This window comes from Petaurus breviceps, unplaced genomic scaffold (genome assembly GCF_028583685.1).
Source record: "Petaurus breviceps papuanus isolate PSGF00001 unplaced genomic scaffold, PetGlider_PUasm1.0 91041, whole genome shotgun sequence".
Taxonomy (NCBI): Eukaryota; Metazoa; Chordata; class Mammalia; order Diprotodontia; family Petauridae; genus Petaurus; species Petaurus breviceps.
The window spans coordinates 12,291,476-12,316,220 of NW_027187400.1; the positions used below are offsets into that span (position 1 = coordinate 12,291,476).

The 24,745-nt window shown below is 43.3% G+C and overlaps 1 protein-coding gene across 5 annotated transcripts in view; it reads left to right on the top strand.

Annotated features, from left to right (window-relative positions):
* ECE1 (endothelin converting enzyme 1) overlaps nt 1-24,548 on the top strand; it is a 191,373-nt gene extending 166,825 nt beyond the window's left edge. For 3 of the 5 annotated variants that reach the window (XM_069079292.1, XM_069079290.1, XM_069079293.1), the window contains 4 exons: nt 21-88; nt 16,421-16,611; nt 21,355-21,450; nt 22,839-24,548. In XM_069079292.1, the coding sequence (XP_068935393.1) occupies nt 21-88; nt 16,421-16,611; nt 21,355-21,450; nt 22,839-23,015 (532 nt within the window). In that variant the 3' untranslated portion in view covers nt 23,016-24,548. Of the gene's footprint in view, nt 1-20; nt 89-3,577; nt 3,694-16,420; nt 16,612-21,354; nt 21,451-22,838 lie in introns of those variants that run through there. The other 2 variants (XM_069079294.1, XM_069079295.1) reach the window with 2 other exon arrangements.
* Nucleotides 24,549-24,745: the final 197 nt, after the last annotated feature.

Genomic DNA, 24,745 nt, shown 5'->3' on the forward strand with positions numbered 1-24,745 from the left:
CCTCTTTCCTCACTCTGCAGGTCACTGAATTTCGGCGGAATCGGGGTTGTTGTGGGCCATGAGCTGACTCATGCCTTTGATGATCAAGGTGAGTTAGTCCCAGGAGCCTTCTACTGCCTGAGTCCCCTCATCTTCCTTGCCTGTTTCTGTTCTAAAGTTTCCAAGACCCAGCATGCCTGGCCTTGGATGCAAGGAAGAGATAAGGTTTTGCTTTCAGCAAGTCCTAATTCCCAGAGACCAGTTTTGGTATCCGAATCTGCTGTTGCCCAGATATAAGGGGCCCAGAATCAGAGACATTTTAACCAAGCCTTGAAAATAAGCCCCCAAACTTCCCCATCCACCATATACTTTTATCAGCCTATGTAAAATGGCACTCAGGTAGTAAAATACATAATGCTACTGATACAATACAAAGAAATCGGGAAAACATGGTTCAAATCCTGCCTCTAGTATTAAGTGACTGTAAGACAAGGGTCGTTCCCTCTCTGGAAAGCAGTTTCCTCATCTGTAAAATGTGCTCACTAGTAATAATCACACACAGGCATAGTAGGGCTTGCCTGTGTTCCCTGCTGCTGAAGGGATTGAAGCTGGTGGATCCCTTGAGCTCGGGAGTTCTGAGCTTACAGAAAATCAGCAGTCCTCACTAAGCCCAGGACCAGTATGGTGACCCCCCAGGGAGCAGGAGTCACCATATCCCTAAAGAGAGCCAAAGTCATAGCGCTCATGCTGATCAACAGTGGGATTGGGCCAGTGATTGACCCCTGCACTTCTAGCCTGGGTGAGATAAGGATACCCAATATTAAAATATAGATCAAAATTATTACTACTGTTAAGTTGATAATAATCAGTATTTTATTTCTATAATAGTTTTAATAAGTCTAATAATTATTGTAATAAACAACTATTTTATAAATTATAATTTATGATAATTCTATAGTGGATTACATCCATTATAAATTTTAATCATATAATCAGTGATTAAAATATAACATAAAATTAACTATAATATTATTATTATATTGCTTCAACAAATTACTTATTAAACACCTTCTGTGTGCAAAGCCCTGTGGTAAGCAAAGACAATTCAGATAAGGCACAGATGCATAATTGTAGACCCTCAAAGTCAGAAGGGACCTCAGAGGATGTCTAGTTCAACCCATACCTGAAGATGAATACTTTATAGAAGATGCTTGGCTCATGGTCATCCAGCCTTTGCTTAAAACTTAGGGGAATGTGGGTGGCTAAGTGGCATTGTGAATAGAGCACTGGCCCTGGAGTCAGGAGGACCTGAGTTCAAATCTGACCTCAGACACTTAACACTGGCTGTGTGACCTTGGGCAAGTCACTTAATCCCAATTGCCCTGCCTTCCCCCCTCCAAAAAGCAAACAACATAGTAGTAATAATAATAATAATAACAAGCAAAAACAATTAAGGAAATGAAAGGAAACCCAAGGCCTACACAGGCAGCCTCTCCTGCTTTTAGGCATCTTTAATTGCTCACATCAGATCTAAATCTGCCTCTCTGCAGTTCTCAGCCATTGTTCCTGGTTCAGTGCTCTGGAGGCAAGCCAAGTCTCCTCCTCCTTCCATTCTTTAGTCCTTCAAATGGCCCTTGAGGCCAGCTATATCATGTTCCTACTAAATCTTCTATTTTCCAGGCCAAACATAACCCGTTCCTTCATTTGTTTCCATGCCTCATTCCTTCAATTTACTCAAGATCCATCATCATCTCAGTTATCTTCTTCTGGACCTTCTCTAGCCTACCAGTCTTGTTTCTAAATTATGGCACCCAGAACTGGCTGCAGTACTCCAGATGTGATCTGACCAGGGCAGAGTACAGGGGGATTATCACCATCTTGGTTCTGGAGACTCTCTCTCTCTCTCAACCTAACCCCAGATCATATTAACCTTCTTAGCTCCTATATTCCACAGCTGACTCAAATTCAAAGTAAACTTGTAGATCTTCCCCCCCCCCAACTCACCCTCCAACATTATCATTTTTATTATGAACTTGACAAAAGTTAGTATTTCCGTGTTTGTATTTAAGCTGTAAAAGCTTGAAACTGCACTAAAACTTTTGGCACCCTCTATATAAATAAGACTGGAAATGAGAATTGTATATCAAAATCCAAACTTCTTTTATATATAGAGGGGTTTTTTTAAGTGTATGCTAAATTTAGCACAATAGTAACAAAACTGCCCACCAGATCATTTCTTTTTTTTTTGGAGGGAGGAAGTCAGGGCAATTAGGGTTAAGTGACTTGCCCAAGGTCACACAACTAGTAAGTGTGTCCATTGTCTGAGGCTGGATTTGAACTTAGGTCCTCCTGACTCCAGGGCCAGTGCTCTATTCACTCTGATCATTTTTTAAAACTACTACATCTCTCCCATCTTTTATTAGCAAAGTCGATTTTTTTTGAACCTAAGTATAAGATTTAACATTTATCTGTATTAAGTTCCCTCTATTCAGGCCTCTCTCTTAACGTAACAAAATCATTTTGAATCCTGACCCCACCATCCTACAACTATCTCTCCCAGTTTTGTGTTGTCCATAAATTGGATAAGCCTGTCATTTTTCCCTTTATCCAGATCATGTATAAAAATCTCAAACAGCTATGACACGGCCAAACGCAAATTCCTAGGTCACTGCAGTGGAGGCCTCTTCCCAAGTTGGCACCGAAGCATTAACTCTTTGGTTCTGTGTGGGATAAAGACCCCAAAGACCCTTACCCAAATAAAACTCAGAGATTTCTCCAGGTAAAAACAGAAGCTATTTATTCCTAAACAAGTCTCCCGAGAGCTTGGCGTCACCTATCCAGAACATACACCAGTGTAGAGAGGCAAAGTACAAAATCAAGTAAGCAGTTATATACCCTTGTACAAACAATTCTAGGACCACCCAAAAACCCCCAAATATCCCCCCCCCAGTAACCAGACCTTTATTCCCATTGGTGGGAAGGTGTGTCCTTACAATCGTTTTGCCCAATACAAAATTATTTGTCAGGAGTAAGCTTATCACAGATTACATATTACTTTATCTTGTTTAGCAAAAAGCAGACAATTTACAGAAACACTTGGCAGACATATTTGTTGCAAAAAGTAGGCAATTTATAGATAACTTGTTACTTTTCTTGTTTACCAAAGATAGGCACCTGGCAGACACATTATAGAAAAATAAAATTTGGGTCCATCAAGACTAAAGCCTACCTCAAGTTTGGTGACTGTCTCCTTTACTTTATGAGAATATTTTCACTTGTCCTACTCAATCCCTCCTTTTTCTTGATACTTGAAAATTTCTTACACCAAGATTGGTAAGTTTCCTCAGCTTTCCTATTCATTTCTTCTATCCCTCCATCAGGACCCAACCTTTCTTCTTTTTGATCAACCAATTCCCATTTTTGTCCTTTTAAAATCATTAGGAGGACAGACCCATTGGAACCCTCAAATCTAATCAGTTTGGGGAAGGTCTTCTGTATGGTGTTTGTAATTAATTGGATTATACAAGGGAGGCATACAGGGAGCAACAGAATTCCATTTGCTGCTATTAGCAAGAACCGTAATGCTTGCTTCCACCAGGTTCCTTCAAACCAGGACCACCACGGTGGATTAAGTGGAGAGGACCAAGTTTGCACTGGAACATGGGCAAGTTTTCTAATTTCTTGGTTAATATCGCTTGAGAATTTCTTGAAAGATGATTTCTAGGTTCTTTTTTGATCATGGCTTTCAGGTAGTCCAATAATTTTTAAATTATCTCTCCTGGATCTATTTTCCAGGTCAGTGGTTTTTCCAATGAGATATTTCACATTGCCTTCTGTTTTTTCATTTGTTTGGATCTGTTTAATAGTATCTTGATTTCTCAAAGTCATTCCATTCTGATTCTAAAGGAATCATTCTCTTCAGTGAGCTTTTAAAGTTCTTTTCCCATCTGGCAAATTTGGCTTTTTAAGACATTCTTCTCCTCATTGGCTTTTTGGGCCTCTTTTGCCATTTGAGTTCATCTATTTTTTTAAGGTGTTATTTTCTTCAGTCAGGTTGTTGACTCTCTTTTCATGATTTTCTTGTATCATTCTCATTTCTCTTCCCAGTTTTTCCCCACTTCTCTTACTTGATTTTCAAAATCCTTTTTGAGCTCCTCCATGGCCTGTAACCAATTCATATTTTTCTTGGAAGCTTTTAGTACAGAAGTTCTGACTTTGTTGTCTTCCTCCCTTTCCATGCGTTGATCCTTTTTGTCCCCAAAAAAGGAATCTGAAGTTGGATTGCTGTGTTTGCTTTGCTTCCTTTGCTTGCTGATGTTGCCACTCAATTACTTGACTTTTGGGTTCTTTGCAACAGTAGTACTCTGCTTCCAGAGGGGAGAGCTTTGTCCCAAATCACTAGGGTTTTCACAGCTACTAGAGCTATTAAGAGGGTGCTGTCTCTGCAGCCCCCACAAACTCTGGCTCACTGGTCACACACCCCAGGACTACTACCCAAGACCAGATCCAGGCAGGTTAAAGCAAGAGCAATTACCCTCTGAATGTTCGCTTGGCCCCCCCTATGATCTCCAGGAGCTTTGAAGCAAGCATGTGGAGGCAGCTGTAGGGCTGCCACTCTTCTGCCACTTCTAGCTCTGGGGGCAGGGCCTAGATCCGCTCCTCCATCCGTTCCCCCCCCCCCCAGTTCCAACAGAGTTCTACGCTGACCTCTCACTTTTTCTTTGACATTTATGGGTTGATAATTCTGGAAACCACCACTGCTGCTGGTGATCCACTCTCCCAAAGTCTGCTGCAGCCGCTGGCCGGGGCCGCCCTGGGGCCAAACGAGCAGGCTCACAAGGCTGGGCTCTGCTCCCAGCTGTGCTGAGATTAACCCTTCCTGTCTGCCTGCCGGGCTGCCTTCAGTGGGAGATTTGTTTCTCTGTCACTTTATGGATTCTGTAGCTCTAAAATTTGTTTAGAGTCATATTTTGTAGGTATTTGAGGTGGTTATGGGGGAGCTCACGGAGTTTTCCTGCCTCTACGCTGCCATCTTGGCTCCAGTTAATATCTCTAACAGTTTGTCCTACATCATTTATCTTCATGCAGCAAGTAGATAGGTTGAGTTTACCACAGACCCCTCCCTCCTCTGCTAGGAGATAATCTAATACTAGACTATGTTGTAAAATAGCCTCTCAACTCTGGTCTGCAAATCTGGATAGTAAATCAGTAGTTTGAGTGGTTTTGGTTAGCAATGATTTCAATAACTGCTTGGAGTCTAATGATTCAATTTAGCATATAAACTGGAGTCTGGTAGCCCCAGCTTCCATCTTGTTCCCATGTTGCAGGCCCATATTCTTTCACGGGGCCAAATGTCTTCCCACCCATTTGCATCCCCTGTACTGGCAACAGAAACATCAATGGCTCGTTTTTCCTGCACTGAATCACCATGTTTTTATTCCCAAGTGTTTACTTTCCTCTCCCAGGATAAAGAAAAATTTGGGTCTTACTTGGATATAGCAACTTCCAATCCAGTGAGGGGGAAGATGTGTATAGGCAGTGAGGCCGCACACCCAGTAGTGTCCTTTTAGAGCTGGTCAGGGTACCTTACTCTGTGGGAAAATTGCAGATACATTGCCATGGACAATGGGGTAATATTGTAGGTTCTCAAATCCTAGAGGCCCTCCCCAAAAGGTTGTATCAGTTTTGTTATATCGGCACCTCCGTGGCTGAAAATCTGCTCTCCACTAACACCATTCAACCTCGCTTCTAATGGGCCCTTGGATTCTGGGAACTGTTTTATCATCCTGACTCCAAAACTCTTGAAAGTATCCAAAGTGGAAATTATTATCCCATCCCCGATATTGACGGGAATAATAATGACTCCCTGATTCTGACTAAGGTCTTGATACCTAAATATAGTGATTAGAATATGAGATTCAGATTACTCTTGGTGGTTACCTGAAGGGGAGTACAGCAAGATTGAAAAATGCAATTCACCCAAACACCAGTGTTAAGTTGGATATGCGTGGAATTCCAGTGCTGCTTTACAGCAGAACAGTTGTAGGTTATTACCTCTCTTCTCCTTTTTAAGAGTCCACTTGCATTGACTCCAACCTAAATCCTCCCTTGATCGTCCTGGCTAAGGCAATATTCCCCTGTCCTAGTCTCAGTAAGGGGCCAGGTGTGTTCCTCTGACTTATCCCAAAACCCAGTCCCATCGTGGACAGAGGGCTGTTACTAAAAAGCCACTCAGGTCTAAGAGGAATGGGGACCCAAGCAAGGCCAGGATTCTAACTGCTGAGGTCCCCCACAAATCCAACAATTGGTGAGGTTAAAGGCATTAGCTATGGTTTGAATTAAAACTCGAAAACTATCATAATGAGGTGACCAAGGGACTGGGGCAGGCTGCACCAGGAACACTGTTAGGAGAAGGGTCAGGGTTAGCATGATTAGTACAATAAAGATAATTCTAGGCAGGAGGGAGAAAGCAATTGCTCAAAAGGAAATGGAAAACAACTACAGTAAGGCTAATACATAGAAGGAGAAAGGCACATATGACTTCGCCTCCTCTCATCAGTATACAGTAAGGATTTTGGTTACAGAAATGAAGGGGGAGAGGGCAGTATGCTTTGAGGCGATTGAGGTTCTCACAGGAGGCAGTCCAGTGTCTCAAATGTCTGGGTCAGGAGCACGTTGAAGGCGCAGTTTCAAATATTCAGGTTCAATGGATTTGATGGTCCAGGTGACAGGAGGTTCAACAGGTCCCTTTACACAAGTGTGATGAGTCTAACCCCTCTCCTTTGTCTGGACCACAGTATCTGAGACCAGCAGAATTTGAAAAGGACCTTCCCAAATTGGGGTTAGCTTTTCTTCCCTCCAAGCCCTAATTAGAACCCAGTCCCCGGACTGGTATTTGTGAATGGCGAATCCCAAAGGTAGGGTTTGAGCGATTATCCCCTTAGCTTGTAGAGAATGCAAATGTTTTCTTACGGAAGGTATATATTCTCCTAAAAACTTGTCCTTCTGATCAAATAGTGGGTCTCTATCAGGGTAGGAGTGCCCAAAAAGGAGCTTGTAAGGGGAGAGTCCTATGTCTCTTCAAGGCTTGGTCCAAATTTTGAGGAGAGCCAAGGGTAGAGATATTTAGTCCAGGGCAATTGAGTTTCTGAAGCCAATCTAGTGAGCTTTTTTTTAGATTTCCTGATTCATCCTTTCTACTTTGCCTGATGAGGGAGGGTGCCCAGGAGTATGAAGCTGCCAGGTAATATCCAAGCCCTGGACTAGGGACTGCAGTATCTGTGTGGTAAAATGAGTTCCCTGCTCCAAGTCATTCCATTCCACCATCTCATACCTTGGAATAATTTGCTCTAGCAAAATTTTACTGACAAGCTGGGGCAGTTGCATGGGGTAAAGGAAAGGCTTCCACCTAGGAAGTTAAGTAGTCTACTATGACCAACAAGTATTTGAGATGTCCTATAGGGGGCAGTTCCATAAATTCCACCTGTATGCTCTGAAAAGGCCTAAGGCCAGTAGGCTGACCTCCAGCCGGAGCTCAGCGTAACGCTATCTTGTTTGTCCTTCAACATACAAGACACCAGTTCACCAATTGCCGTGCTAAGGTAGAGAGGCCAGGTGTTACATACCGAGTTAAGATGGCATCACACAGGTTCTGGACATCCCAATGACTGCCTTGGTATAGATATTGAAGGACTTGCCTCATACTTGCCTCAGTTAGTACCTCCCTTCCATCCAGGAGGAGCCATCTTCCATCCCACTCCTGTGCTCCTCTCAGAGCCAGGGTCTTTTGCTTTTCTGTTTTGATAAGGGAAGGAGGGGATTAAAAGCAACAACTGGCTTGACTCGGATTCTGCTGACACTGCCCTCTTTGCCTCTTCATCCCCAAAGCGATTACCCCTGGCCCCAAAGGACTGCCGGGCCTGATGGCCACCTACATGTACTATATGTACTGAGGCTATAGCCTCAGGTAACAATATATTCTCTAAGATTCGGTAGTATGTGCCAGCTCTTTCCCTCTGCTGTTAACCATCCCTCTTTCTTCATGGGAGAACAAAACATTCAAGACAGACATCAATTCATTCCAAGTGTATACTTGGACCCAAGAATTGATCTAGTTGGGTCCTCCATCAAAATTTTCATTTCCTTTTTAAAATTTCTAACCTTGGAAGTGCTCAAAGGAGCATTCACAAATCCCAGAATTCCCTGTGCCAAAGGGACTTCCCTTAGGGGGAACATAGTGGGTCCCAGGGCACAAGTAGGTGTGACAGGGGAAATATCCTGGGTTGTAATGTGGGATCTGGGAGCCAAGGGAGAGGGTACAGTGGATGATTTTGGCTCCAAAAGGAGGTTTTGGTGATCCTTTGAGAGCTGTCTCAATTCCTTCGGTAGAGGACCGTGGGGAGAGAACTCTTGTAAATTAACAAGGTCTCTCCCTGGGTAGTCTCCAGAGGGGATTGGCATAGGATCAGAGTCTGGAACCTGGGGGTGGGGGGCATAGGTGGGGACAAAGAGAAGAGAGTCCCAAGGATGAGACTTAACCTCCTTCTCTTCCTTCTTTACCACCATCTGTCGCGTCCCCAACACCCAGAATGCTGCATAGGTGCTCTCCTCCAGACTGAAAGGTTCCTTATCATTTGCATATAAATTTAGCTTCTGACATATCTAATATTGGGAGGAGCCAAATTTCAGCCAGATAGTGCCGCCTCCTATGTCCTTCCTACCCCAAACAAAACAACAACATTTGATCATCTTTTTCCTATCCTTCCCTTTACAATTTGGTAGTTCCTTCCAATTTTGCAATCGATTGCCTAAAGGACTATCTCCAGATACCAAAGATACCTGGCAGACACATAATAGAAAACTAAAATCTGGGCCTATCAAGACTAAAGCCTAGCTCAAGTTTGGTGATTGTCTTCTTTACTTTATGGGAATATTTTCACTTGGCCCACTCAGTTCTGGCCATTCAACCAGATGGAACCTCCCCATCTGCCTTATTGTTTGGCAAATCGAGCTTTCCGATTGGTCCACACAATCAGCCTGAGAAGCTTTGCCAGAGGGTTCACTAAAATCTAGCTGAACTAGACTGACAGCATTCCCTGGATCCTCTAGTCTAGTAACCCTGTCAAAAAAGGAAATAAAGTTAGTCTGGCATGACCTGTTCCTTATGAAGCCGTGCTGGGTCTTTGTAGCCACATCTTCCCTTTTCAGATGTTCACTCGCCATCCATTCCAGAACTTTGCCAGGAATCAAAGCCATGCTCACTGGCCCACAGTTTATAGAGGCTTCCCTCCTTCCTTTCTGAAAATTCGTCTGCCTTTCTCCAATTCTCCAGCACCTCTCTTGTTCTCAGTCGTTCAGCAATGACTGACAGAGGTTAAGCCATCACATCTGCAAGTTCTTTTTTTTTTAATGTTTTTATTTTTCTCAATTACATGTAAAAACAATTTTAACATTCTTTTTTTTATAATTCTTGAGTTGCAGATTCCCTCCATTCCTCCCCCCGACTCCCTCCTTGGGAAAGCAAGAACTTTGTTACAGATTATGTGTGTGCAGTCATGCAAAACATGTTTCCATATTAACCATGTTGCAAAAGAGAACACAAATGAGAGGGGGGTGGGGAGGGAGGGAGAGAGAGAGAGACAGAGAGAAGAGAGGGAGACAGAGAAAGAGAGGAAGGAGAGTGGCAGGGAGAGAGAGAGACAGAGAGAGAAGACAGAGGGGGGAGAGAGAAACAAAGAAATTTGTTTAATAAGTAGGCTTCCATCTACATTCAGTTCTTTCTCTGGATGTGGATAGCATTTTTTCATCATAAATCCTTCAGAAGTGTCTTGTATCGTGTTGCTGAGAAGAGCTAAGTCATTCACACTTGATCATCACACAATAATATCTACAAGTACTTAAAACATGCCTGAGGATAGAGGCATCCATTATTCTGCCTGGTGCTGGTGACTTGCCTCCCTACTTACCTTGAGTTTCAGCTCTCACTTTGCCATTTTTGTTCATCGATTCCCATTACAAAGCTTTCTGTCCTCTATATCGTCCTCATCCCATGCCCTCCAAAGAGGAAGCTAGGCTGTTCTTTGATCCTGCTCTTTTCACTGATCTAGTTTGTTCACAGTAATAATAGCGGTACTGCCGACATTTATATAAGGCTTCAGGGTATAACACACTTTATATATGTTAGCTTGAAAAAAGCGATCCTTTTTCTTGTTCATAGCATTACTTGTTTACTGGAGTGTAGGGTATGTTCAGGTAAAATTAGCACCTCTGGTGTGAGGGCTGCCTATCCAGCTTTGGTGTCCACCTGATTCACCCAACTCTCACCTGTGGCTCCAAGAAGCTGTTGCATATGAAGAAGCTACACACTGGTAAACCGTTTCAGCAGATGGATTAAACCAGGTTGAAAGTAACCAAGGGTTCTCAAGCCCATCGGTGAGTTAGGGAAGTGTCTACCCCAAGCATGTGAAGACTTTCCCCAGCAGGATAGGCAGATGATAACAATTTTTTCCAACATCCATGAAGGCAGCAGAAGCACACTGTGGAGTGCTTAGAACTCAGTCAGATATAGAAGATTCCAAGGTCATTACTGCATCCTAAGTCAACCCCAGTCAACTTGACTTTTGTCTTGCCACTAGAGTCAGTGACTGGAAAAGAGAATGAGGCCAACAACTCTATGCAACTCTGCCTCACTTAAATCCAATTTGTATACCAATCAAAAGACATGAACCACATCTTTTGACCATTTTTACCTACCTCAAAGTCCTGTGGGGACAGACAGGTGACAGAGCAGCAGGTGTGGACACACTGGGAGTGGTCACAGCCCTGTACACAGGCGACCCAGGCCATAGCATCGTCTTCTCACTCAACTGAAGCAGCAGCAGGATTCAGCAGACCCTTGGGTGTCTGAGTCCTTTTTTGAAGGACTGTACTGCTCACCTCCTAGCATGAGGAAGGGGCCAGAAAAAGTACCTTAAAAATTGTCTGCTTCATCCAACCCTGGCCTACTTACCATGGAAGGTGGGGATTCCACCTTACAGTCAAAACACAAAAAATGTAGAAAAGCTTTTGCAAGGATGATTCTACTCACCATCAGTACATGGAATGTGTGTGCTTATGGACAACATGAAATTCAATAGACCTGAAAGACAAACAGCTCTTGTTGTGAAAGAACTTAGCAGGTATCACATTCACATAGCAACCACGAGTGAAGCAAGGCTGGCAAATGAAGACCAGCTTAAGTTGGACCTAGATATGTGTTCTTCTGGAGTGGCCACAGTGCCAAGGAACACTTTGGAGGTGGCACAGATTTCACAGTCAAAACTAATCTACTCAGCAAACTTCTATGCCTCTCCAAAGGAGTGAATGACAGGTTCATGACAATGTCATCACTGCTTGTAGGAGAGCACCACACCAACATCATCAATGCATCTTCTCCCACCATGAGAAACCCGGAAGTCATGGAGGTCAAAGAAAAACTTTATGAAGACCTGGAGACCCTCATCATCAATGTGTCGAAATAAGACAAGCTTGTAATTCTGGGTGATTTTAATGGAAGAGTAGGCGCAGACTACCAGACATGTCAGAGTCCTTGAGAGGAATGTAGTCCGAAAGAACAATAGCAGCAGTCACTTACTACTGAAATTGTGCATTTTATGACCTTCTCTTCACCAATACTGTCTTCTCTTTACTTTAATACACCTCACCACAAACATTGACATTTAATAGATTATGTCATTGTAAGGAGAAGAGACAGGTAGGATGTGAGAGTGATGAAGGTGATATGTGGTTTGGAGTGCTGGACTGATCATAGATTTATCTTTTCCGTGCTAAGTATTTGCATTCAACAAAAGTGGCTCCAAGGGGCGGCTAGGTGACACAATGAGTAAAGCGCCGGCCCTGGAGTCAGGAGGACCCGAGTTCAGTTCCAGCCTCAGTCACTTAATATGCACACACACACACACACACACACACACACACACACACACACAACTAGCCGTGTCACTTTGGGCAAGTTACTCAACCTCAATTGCCCTCCAAAAGGCCAAAAAAAAAGAGTGGCTCCAAGGCAAGATGATTACCAAATATCAGAAGACTTAATGTCAACAGATTACAAAGCAGAAACAGTTCATTGCTAATTTGGAGATAAGAAAGCTGAGCTGTCATATAGTTGGCAACAGTAAGCAGAAAAGGAGAGGGCAACTTTCAGAGATTTAGTGTACAGCACTGCATTTACTTAACAGTCTGGATGTCTGAATAAGTACTTATCCAGAACACTCACAAACATAAGAACTGGTTTGATAAAATGATGGGGAAATTCATAAGCAGCTAAATGAAAAACGAGAACTCCACAGAGTTTACCAGCCATATAGTATGTTCATCTTTAAGAAAGCAGTGTTTAACTCATTCCATCGAAAGTAAAGTGCAAGTGAAGCTCAGAGAGAGGTGGGATTCTTGGCTCAGTAAGAAGGCAGATGAGACTCAGTTTTATGCTGATGGTAGCAATCCAAAGCACTACTACTTCTACTCTGAAGGCTATTTATGTGCCAAAGACCTATACTGCATCTCAAATACCCAGTTCTGATAAAACCACATTGATTAGTGATGAGGACATAATCCTAGAGAGATCTATAGTGTTCTGAACAGACCATCATCAATCAATGCTGAAGCCATTGACCATTTATCTCAGGTTAAAGTCAATCAATCCCTGTCTAGCTCAACTTCCAACTGATGGAGAGGTTTTGAATGTCATTAGACTTCTTTTGTATGACAAAGTACCTGGTGCTGATTCTATTCCAGCTAAGATTTATAAGTCAGGGGTCCACTGCTCATACAAAAGTTGACTGAAATTTTCTGGGGTATGAGGCAAGAGGTTATCCCCCAGGAGTTTAAGAATGCCTTCATTGTCCATTTCTCTAAAGGTAAAGGAAATGGCTTGCCCTGTGACAATGACAAGGTGAGGCAGGGTGTCATCTCAGTCATTAATGGCAAGATTCTTTCCAGAGTCCACCTTAATAGGCTAATCCTTCACCTGGAAGATGGTCATCTACCTGAGAGTCAGTGTGGCTTCAGAAAGGACCAAGGAACAGTCAGTATGCTGTTTGCTGGTGACAACTCCAGGAAAAATGCTGGGAGCAGAACAGAGATCTGTGCACAATGTTCATCAGTCTGACCAAGGCTTTTGATACTGTTGGTCATGAGTGATTATGGAAAATTATGGCAAAATTTGGTTGCTAGGAGAAGTTCAAGAGCATTGTGTGTCACTTCTATGAGAGCATGTTTACATGGGTTCTGGGTAATGGACGATGCTCTCCACCAGTCACCAGTGGAGTGAAGCAAAGATGTGTGCTTGCTCCTGTGCATTTTAGCATGGTATTTTCAGCAGTTGTCAGATACCTTCAGTGAGGACAAACATGGTTGGTGCATTAGATGATTCTGCACTCAACATAGCCCCTGAAGCTGAGATGCAACAAAGCATGGATCGATTCTCTGTTGCTCTACCTGTGGTAGAGCCTTCTGAGCTCACATTGGTCTGATCAGCCACAGCTGGGCATTCTCTACCTTGAATCCAACATAGTGATATCATTTTGATCTGCTTTGAAAACAAAAAACAACAGAATTTGAGCATTCCTGGCATTCTATCTTTAGAGTCCTATACCAGGCATTTGTGTTTACTCTCAATTCCTGCCCTTGCTCTCATCTTCTCTGTGCTTTTTTTAGAAATCTAACATGGTTTGAGTTTCCTATGCTCCCCCATCAGTCTCTTTGTGCAGCTCCCCTTTTCTTCCTCAATGTAATCATTTCTCTTTCCATCCTTAGGATTTGGTGCTTGGGAGCATTCTATCCCTCCTGGGTTCTATCATTTGGGATCCAAAGGATGCTATCTATTCTTTCTCTGAACTCTTCAAAAACTGTTGTCCCCAAATTTAGGGGCTGTGTTAGATTTTCTCTCCTCAGTCACAAATTTTGAGGTGGAGTGGTTACTTTCCCCCACAAGTTTCCACCCCAGTAGCCAGTTCCTCTTTGAAAAACCCCCTATCCTCTTTGACCTTACAGTCTGTTAGGGTTGGCATGAGGCAATCATTCTATAAATCTGAAAACACTTATATGAATCTTAGTGATTATTTTGATTAGTAAAAGGCATGATGGAGTACACAGAGGGCTGTTTTTGGAGTCAGAGTACAACTGGGTTCAAGCCTCACCTCTGACACATTCTGGCCATGTGAACCATTGTTTGACCATTCTCCAAAGGGCATCCCCTTTGCCTCTGCAGAAAGAGCTGCTATTAAGATGACTATACCCATGGCATCTCTTTTTTTTCTTTGATTTCACTGGGGCATAGGTCTAGTAGTGATGCCATGGGATCAAAGAGGTTATATAGATTAGTGATTTGGGGGAAATAGTTCCAAATTGCTTTTCAGAATGGCTGGACCAGTTCACAGCTCCACCAACAGTGCATTAATATGCCTGCTTTTCCACAGCCCCTCCAACATCTATCACTTTCCTTCTTTGTCTTTGCCAAGAAGATGGATGTGAAATGAAACCACAGAGGTATATTAATGTCCATTTATCTAATTATTAGTGATTTGGAGCATTTTTTCACATTGTTGTCAATAGCTGTAGTTTCTTTCTTTGAGAAGTTATATCCATTGACTATTTATTAGTTGAATATCTTTTATTTTACATTTGAGGCAACTGGGTGGCATAGGGGATAGAGCATAGGCAATGGAGTCAGGAAGGCATGAGTTTAAATCCCACCTCAGACACTTACTGGCTGTGTGACCCTGGATAAGTCACTTAACTCCTCTCAGCCTCAGTTTCCTCAACTGTTAAATACAATACTAATAGCACTTACCTCCCAGGGCTGTTGAGGGTCAAATGAGATAATATTTATAAAGCTATTAACAGCAGGTGCTTAATAAATGTTTGTTTCCTTCTTGTACATATAAGGAAACTGAGGCCTTCTTGTACATATAAGGAAACAACCCAACAGTCAGACAAAAAAATGTAAGTCATGCATGGAAAAGAAAAAAATGGTTATTTCATATTAATTCAAATTAAGTAATTTGATCATAGGAAGGACCAGAGGTTGTTTCCTCCCTAGGGAGTTTTTGGCAACCTCACTCCCACCCCCTATCTTCCCAGTCAATGCAACGTCAAATTGGATGTAAAGTAAAGAACCTAGGTGTGGGTCTTTGGAGGTCCTGAGTCTGTGTGAACATGAGGAAGTCATTTTACTTTAGGCTTTCAAAATGGTTATTTCATATTTATAGCAGCTCTTTTTGTGGTGGCAATGAATTGGAAATCAAGGGTATGCCCATCAATTGGGGAATGGCTAAACAAGTTGTGGTATATGAATGTAATGGAATACTGTGGTGCTAGAAGAAACGAGGAGCAGATGGACTTCATAATATTTTGGAGAGACTTATATAAACTGATGCTGAGTGAGGGGAGCAGAACCAGGAGAAATTTGTACATAATTACAGACACAAGGTATGTGTGACAACCAACTTTGATAGACTGCGCTCCTCTCAGCAATGCAAGGTTATGACAACTCCAAAAGACTCATGATGGAAAGAGATGTCCACATCCAGAGAAAGAACTGCAGAGTCTGAATACAGATTGAAGCAAACTACCTGCTCTCTTTCTTTTTCTTGTTTGGTTTTGTTTCCTCTTTCCCATTGTTCCTTCCATCTGATACAATCCTTCTTTATAACCTGACTATGTCAAATGTGAAAGTATTTGCAGATCCTATATTTGATTGCATGCCGCCATGGGGGCGGAGAAAAGGAGGGGGAGAAAGTTTGAAATTCAAGAAATTGTGGAACTGAATCTTATAAACTAAAAGTAAACAAACAAATTAATAAAGACAAAAAATGTAAGTCATGCATGTAAAAGAAAAAAAATAGTTATTTCATACACACACACACACACACTCAGATTTATATGACCAGTTGGCCCTCTGTTCTTCAGGAGACATCCCAACCACCCCAGGGAAACCAGTGATTTGGTTACCATTTATCAGTCACCTTCTGTGTTCAGAACTTATTAGCAGTGTGACCCTGGAAAACACTTCTCTCTCTGACTTTACTCTTTTGAAAAATGGAGGTAACACCCACATCATAGGATTGTTGTGAGGATCAAATAGTATCTGTAATGTACTTTTCAAACTTTAAGTGATATATATATATATATACACACACATATATGTATATATAATATATATATTAGTTATTCTTAATATTTTTTAAAGGAGACTTAAAGCTTAGATAAGCCTCCTGGGGCTCATAGTCCAGACCATTATCCTGTGGTATCATACAGTATCATAGGGGCTGTTGCTTCAAGCACCCTTAGGTTCTTTCTGCTGACAAGAGGGTAGAGGAAGACTCAAGGTTCCTGGCCCGTGAGGGCTTCCCCCTCTCAAGCCTCCTCTCTCTGACCCTAGGTCGGGAGTATGACAAAGATGGCAATCTCCGACCCTGGTGGAAGAACTCGTCTGTGGAGGCGTTTAAGCAGCAGACTGAGTGCATGGTGGAGCAGTACAGCAACTATACAGTCAACGGAGAGGCAGTGAATGGCCGCCACACCCTGGGAGAGAACATCGCTGACAACGGGGGTCTCAAGGCAGCCTATAGGGTAAGAGCTGAATGGAAGCCCAGCGGCCTCACTGGTTTGGTTTCTTTCCTTGAAATAAGGACAGACCAGATGTATTTTGCTGGGATGCTGTCCCTCATTGAACACATGTTCATTAAACATGTATTATGTGCTGAGCACTATACCTGGCACTGAAGTAGGTACAAATTTAAATTGGGGGTGAGGGTTGTTTGTTTTTAATTAACAAAAATGTATTTTCTTTCCCTCCCATTCCTCCCCACTATTAGAACAAAACAAAAAAAGCGGGGGGGGAACCTTTGTAATAGTTATGCGTAGTCAGGCAAAACAAATTTCCATATTGTCCGTGTCCCAAAATATGTGTCTCATTCTGCACAGAGAATCTATCACCTCTTTGTTAGGTAGGCAACATTCTTCATCATTGGTCCTTGAGAATTTCTGTTGTTCTTTTCATGGAGCAGAGTTCCTGTGTCTTTCACAGTTAATTATCTTTGCACTATTACTGTTACTATATAAATTGTTCTCCTGGTTCTGCTCACTTCACTTTGCATCAATTCATCCAAGTCTTGCCAGGTTCTGAAACTGTCCCCTTCATTTCTTACAACCCAGTAGTATTCCATCACATTCATATACCACAACTTATTTAGGCACTCACCACTGAATGGACACTCGCTTGGTTTCTGATTCTTTGCCACCACCAAAAGAGCTGCTATAAATATTTTTGTGGCTCCTTTACGTGTTGATCTTTTTTATTTGCTTTCTTTGAGACATGGCAGCTTCTGCCTTTTTGCAAAGTCTACTGGGAGGGATAAGATAATTCATCCAACAAATATCTACTAGGCACCTTTATTGTGGGGGTGGGAGCTTTAACTTAATTTTTTTACAATTAGCAAAAATATATTTTCTTTCCTTCCCACTGTAATCCACTTCCATTTCAGGAGGTGGGGAGAGGGAGAAAAAATAAAGCTCTGGTAACAAAAATGTACAATCAAGCAAATTGAATTCTCACATTGGCCATGTCCAAAATTCTATGTCTCATACTACACCCTGAGTCCATCAACTCAGAGGGCTTCATCATGAATCATTTTTTTTTGCCTTTTCTTTTGTAGGGCAATTGGGGTTAAGTGACTTGCCCAAGGTAACACAGCTTTTAGTTTTTGTGTTAAGTGTCTGAGGCTGGATTTGAACTCAGGTCCTTCTGACTCCAGGGCTGGTACTCTATTCACTGCACCCAATGAATCTTTTTCTAATCATGATTGGTCATAGCTTAATCAGGGTTCTTAAATATTTCAAATCAATAGGTATTTATTAATTACCTACTATGATACAGGCTAGACATTAGGGATACAAATACAGGTATGATCCATGTCCTCATGTAGTCTACTCTTCAGTGAAAGGATGGACAACATACCATTGCAGACAACTATAGTACACAATATTAGAGGATCAATGCATCCAAGAGGTTCCAGGTCAGCCCTGTTGAGGAAGTTCATGAGAGGCGACTTTATGTAGTAATAAGAGCACTGAGCTTTGACCCAGGAAAACCTGGGTTCAAATCCTGCTTCTGACAGCCACTAGCTTCGTGATCGTGGGCAACTCACTCTGCCTTTCAAAAAACACTCAGTCAACAAGTATTGATTAAGCATTTGCCACATGTCAGTCACCATGCCAGCTGCTAAAATTTCAGTGACAAAAATGGGACTGTCCCTGCCTAACCTCAGGGAGCTTCTGTTCTGTCAGAAGCAGCATGGTATAGTCTGTACACTTTAGTGGATAGGGTAACTAGACTTGTTGTTTGTCCTTCATTTTGGAAGAGGTCCATGACATCAGGGAGGAGATGCCATGACATGCAAATGGATTGGATTTAAGTGAGGGAGAGCTGTGCAAAGTTACCAGCCTCACTTTCTCCTTCAGAGCCATCTGGGGGAGGTGATAGAGATCAGGACAGAGATATAGATATCTATAGATCAGGAGGGGCGGCCAGGTGGCTCAGCGAGTAAGAGCACCGGCCCCAGTGTCGGGATGTCCTGGGGATCTAATCCGGGCTCAGACACTTAGTACCACACCCAGAAATAACTGTCCGTGTAACCTTGAGCAAGTTACTTAACCCCGATTGCTTAAAAAACAAAAGATATAGATCAGGACAGAGCTATCTGGAGAAGATCTAGTTGCTTGGAATCTTTTTTTTTTTTTTTAAAGCAATCGGGGTTAAGTAACTTGCTCAAGGTTACACGGCCACTTATTTCTGGGTGTGGTGCTAAGTATCTGAGCCCGGATTAGATCCCAGATAATCCCAACACTGGAGCCAGTGCTCTTACTTGCTGAGCTACCTGGCTGCCCCTAGGCTTGGAATCTTAATGAAAGACCTGGATTCCAGTCCCATCTCCAGCCCCTGCTAGCTGTTATAACCTTGGACAGGTCATTTAACTGTGCCACAGTTTCCTCCTCAAGGGGATGGGCTCTGTGGCTTTTAAGACCTCATCCTGCTCTAAAGTATAACCCTACATACATGTATAATTAGAGATGGAAGAAGTAAGCATACATGAAATAAATCAATATCCTTGGTTTCTTCAGCTGAAAAACAGACATGATAATAATACCTGCAGTACTTACCTCACGTGACTGTTTTGAACATCAAGGAAGATAAAACATGTAAAATGCTTTACAATCTTAAAGAACCATGTAAAAATCAGCCTAGAGGGAAATCAAGGAGGGCTTCCTGGAGGAGGTGGGGTGTGAACTGAGCTTTGAGGAGTAGATAGGAATCCAGCAGGAGGGCACTTCTGGCTTAGGAAACTTGTGGGTAGGATTGGAGAGTGTTTTGCAGGGGGGAAGGAGAAACAGAGGGATCCAATTTGACTGGAGCACAGACTAGATTTTATTTTTGGACCGATTCTGGGATTTCATTGTTATCAGGGTCTCTTTCATCTGATTAAGGTCAGCTCCTTTCCTGCAACTTTGTAGGCTTAAAGGACAATGAGAGGTTAAGTGATTTGCCCAGGTGTTCAAGGCAGAACTCAAACCCAGAGCCTCCTGACCTCAAGGCCCATTTTCTATCTACTCTACCCCTCTGCCTCTCAATATACTAAATTGAGGAGAGTAATAGGAGGTAGGCCAGCCAGTGGTGCTAAAAACAGTAGATACATTTTAATCCTCATAGGGGAGGACCTAATTTGAGGGGGTGGAGCACATGGGAGCAAGAGAAAGAGAAGAAGTTTTGACAATGTAAGTTTTTAGTGTGGAAGATTGCATATATGGAGGGTCCCAGAGAAAGGGCAGGGTAAGCACCATGACCTTACAAGCACCAAAAAAGGCACAAATAAACAGGTTTGTGGGAACTACATTCGGTTGAAAAGTGTAGCATCCATCGGCCCCTTCCTCCAATAGCTGCCCACCTCAGTGAGAAGGTTTCTCGTTTTCTTTGAACCCCCTTGGGTTGTCTGAGAAAGGTAGAAAAGCTGGGGAGCAGAAGATGGGGGTCCCAATGAGAGCCACCTACCTCACTTCCCCTTCCTGACAAGCTCAGAAGTCAAACCTAGAGACCCCCAGAGACCTAAAAGATTTCCCTGGAGATTTCAGGCAGGTCTAATGAGAAGAGGCAGCAAAGGAGTGAAGGTGTAGGAAGAAAAGAAGGAGAGAGAAAAAAGTGGAAGAAAGAAAGAGGAAGGAAAGAAATCTTCCTAAACTACAGGTCTAACGGTTTGGAACCTTCAGGGTTCCCTGTTGCCTCTGATATCCAATACAATGAAACACACCTTTTTGGATGAATTTGTTGTGATTGATTGCACTCATTCATTATAAGAGAGAATTGATTTTTTTTTTATTGGAAGGAGATGACTTGTTAAGCCTAGTGGTAGCAGTGTCCAAAAAAGAGCAAAAGGAAGAAAAGAATCATTTAAAGAAGGCACAGAAGAGGACAGAAGGAAAAAACAGATAAACAGGACAGCTTTGAAATTAACACATTGAATATGTATCTTGTTAAAAGGAGACAAACTAGGCATAGAAAGTCATGGTTTCATATATAATCCTCTCTTTCTGTTCTCCTTTCTATCCAAAAACCTTCATGTTTAATGGTATTTTGCAAACTCAGAATAACAAAGACTAATTTTTTTAAGTCTAGAGCAATAATATCAAACTCAAATAAAAACAGGAACCACTAATCCATACATAAGGATCCCCATACATAAGGTACACCACAAATCAGTTTTAAAATGTATTCTTATCTGTGTTTTATTGTACTTATTTAGTAAAATATTTCCCAATTAGATTTTAATCTGGTTCGGCTGGACATGGGAGTGTTGTGGGCCACATATGGAGCCCACCAGAGGTGTTGATACCTCTGACCTAGAAGTCCTGAATTAAGGTGTAAGTAGAGAGAAGGAAACAGGTGTGAGGGATGGTGTAGAAATAACTGTTCAGGTACAGGAAACATGAGAGAAAGACAGGAGGCCAGGATGACATTTTTGGATGTTTCCCTTGTGCCTATCACATAGAAGGCATTTGGTGCTTTTTGAAAGACTAATTAACAATAGCATGGAAGCACCTTGTGGTTAGAGATAGTTGGTTTTCATCTTTGCACATAGTAGGAGCTTATTAAATGTCTGATGAATTCATAAGTGGATGAGCCTTCTTCTTCACAGTCTGGGCTGAAGTCCCCCAATGTCTCTGGGCCCTTGCAGGCCCAGTCACCTCCATCAGCCTCTGAGTGCTGTGCCCTCAGCTCCCTGTTCTCCAGGAACACTAAGATTTCTTCTCTGTCCCCCACAGGCCTATCAGAACTGGGTACAGAAGAATGGGGAGGAGGAGACGCTGCCAACTCTGGGCCTCACCAACAACCAGCTCTTCTTTCTTGGGTTTGCCCAGGTGGGTTCTCTGGTCTGTCTTCTACAAGACTGTCTTGAACAAGAGTCTGCCAAACACAACCAAGACAATCCCTGACATCCAGTATAGGGAGAGTGAGCAGAGCAAAGGCCACAGGAAAACATGGAAGGCATTTACAGGGCTGAACTTGGGGTCAGGAAGCCCCAAGTCCAGATTCTTCCTCAGACACTGAAGAGCTGGGTGACTCGGGATAAGTCACTTAACCTCAGTCAGCCTTGGTTTCCTTATCTATAAAACAGGAACAATATAACAGCACCCACCTCCCAGGGTGCTTGTGAGGATCAGATGAAACCATGTTTGCAAAACTCTGCAAACCTTAATAAGAATGCTGCATAAAAAAATAAAAATAAAAACATAAAGTGCTGCATAAATGTTAGCTCTTACATCTCCAGAGCAGATCCTCAGATAGACTGGACTGAACCCAGGGCCACTGTCCCGGTCTGCTTGTGTGACCTTGGGCAGTCTTGTCATGTCCCTGTGCATCAGCTTCCTCATCTGTAATCACAGCTAGCATTTGTATAGTTAAGGTTGGCAAAGTGCTTTATAATCCGTCTCTCATTTGATCCTCTGGGAGGTGGGTGCTGTTCTTATCCCCATTTTACAGGTGAGGAAACTGAGCTAGGCAGAGGGGTTGGATCATGTGATTTCTGAGCTCTAAAACTGAGAATATGAGTTGATTCTCCTAGACCACCATGCCTGGTGGAGACCTGGGAATGCACGAGGAAGTCTGAGTGGGTTATATCCCCCCTACTGTCCCAAAGAGGAAAGAGAATACGGACAGATAGGAAAGGCAGACCCCATCCCCCTCCTCCTTTCTGTGCTCCCTTCTCCCTGGCAGTCTTTTAAGGGCTAGAAGAACCATTCTTGGAAAAGGCAGCATGGCATAATGGATATAGAATTGAACAGGAGGGCGAGAGGATCTGGATTCAGATCCTGCTCCACATACAACCATTAGCTACATGACACAAGGCAAGTCATTTAAATTCTGCCAGCCTCAGTTTCCACATCTGTAAAATGAAGATACTAATAGCACCCATCCCACTGGGTTTTTGTAAGGATCAAATGAGATTTTTTAAAGTACTTTGTAAAACTTTTAAGAGCTATATAAATTATTGTTATTGGATCTTAGAGCTAAAAAGGATTTTAAAGATCACATTCAGCTGCCTCCTTTTACAGATGAGGAAACTGAGGCCCCAAGAAGTTAAGAACTTACTTGGCAGAGCTGGGATTTGAACCCAGGACACATAATTCAAGATGCTCTGCTATATCATACTGCTTCTTCTCCTCCTGAAACTCCAGAACAGGAAAAGAACGCATCTCCACATCTCCGAGAGTCACCTTGACCTCTCTTGCTTGTTCCCCAAATGCAGGTCTGGTGTTCAGTCCGTACCCCCGAGAGCTCCCATGAAGGCCTCATCACAGATCCCCATAGCCCCTCTCGATTCCGGGTCATCGGCACTGTCTCCAACTCCAAGGAGTTCTCAGAACACTTCCAGTGCGCCCCTGGCTCCCCTATGAACCCCCATCGAAAGTGTGAAGTCTGGTAGAGGTGAATCCAGGTGGAAGGAGGAGGATGGGGAGCTATGGGAAGGACAGGCAGGACAAAGACCCTGGGGGGAGGGGAGGGCCAGAGGGAGGGAATGAAACTGCTTGCCCCGTCTGTCCACTACCGAGGGCTTTGCCCTGGCCCTTCTCCTTACCCAAGCACCCTCCCTCCCCGCCTTCGAAGAGCTCTCCATGGGAAGGGGTCCCAAACCATGGGCTTCTGGTGCCAACCAGAGATTGGATCCACTGTGAAAACCCCTATAATCGCAAATCACTTGTGAGTCAATTCTTGCAACGGCCATGACAGGTGTTTGTGTGTCTGTCCGGCTGCTTGGGGACAAGGTCAGGGAATTGGCGTCACTTTCTGTTACTTGTCCCACCTGTGCTGGGTAACGACGGATACACCCACAAACACCACAGTGTTAAGTGCTTTAAAAAGTCTCTATTTCGGGGAAATTCATTTTGGAACATTGTGGAATACACTGGAAATCTTCAGGGAAAAATGCATTTAAAACATTTTTTTTAAAGAAAGGATTGGTATATTTATTATTTTTTTTAATAACCTGTAGACAAGGGAAGCCCCACAGTGATCACCATTTTCCAGCCCCCTCCACTGGCTGCTGAGCTGAGGCAGGGGCTGGTAGTGCTGAGCTGAGAGCATGTCTCCCAGGACTCAAGCCTCTGGGGGCCAGAGGGGCATCCTGAGGCTTTCCGAGTAACTGTAGGACTTCCTTCTTGGGTCTTCTCAGGAGTCCCTTTAAGTAGAGATGAGGGGAGATCAGGAGGAGAGATTTGGGATGGCACATCAGTCTCTGGCACCGTCCCTCCCTCTCTTTCCTTGGCACCTAAACCCTGAAGTTCCTATCCTGTGCTCAGCCAGTGAGAGCCCTCAGCCACTGAGCCAGGGTTCTGCTTTCCCAGAAGGGGATGGGAATAGGGAAGATAATCCCATCCACCTGTGGTCCATTTTTAAAAGGGAATTTATAGCAGGAGGAGGGGCTGGGGAGTGGGATTACTTAGGTCTCTGCATCTTGCCAGCAGAAACCACAAACCTCCCTGCCCGTAAAAAAGGGACGGCTGTAGCTTCAGAGCCTGGACCTCCTGAGGCTTCAGTGCCCTAATTTTCTTTCTCTTTGTTGTTTGGCTGATATGTACCCATTGCTGACTCCCGCCCTCAGCCCCTCCAAATTCCATCCGCCACTCCAGTCAGCCCCAGGCCAGCTAGAGTCGAGCCCCCTGGCTGTGCTGACAATCAGCCTGAGGATCCTCTTAGAGAAAGTAGGGAGTCAGAAAACCCCTCTTGGCCACTATGTCTTAAACTGAAGCATCCTAGTGTCCATCCTCTTTGCCCTTGGCTAACCCCAAGCTATACCTAGGGCCCATGTGACCTCTTAGGCATGATAGGGTTCTAGGCTCCTCTTCCCCACGCCACTAGGGCCTCTGGGGTTGGTGGTTCCTACCTGTAATGAAGGCTGGATTGGTTCCTCACCCTCACCCCATACCCACCATGACCTTAGTACCATCTCAGCCCAGGCCTTCAGTCCTCTAGTGCCTTATCTAGGGTTCAGCCCTAAGGAGAACCTCTTTTTTCCCCACAAAGAATTCTCACCAAGTGTCTGACTGGCTTTCAAGGTCACATACCCCTATACACACCTACACACATATATCCCTAACATACATACACACATTCATATTCTCTCTCTCTCTCTCTCTCTCTCTCTCTCTCTCTCTC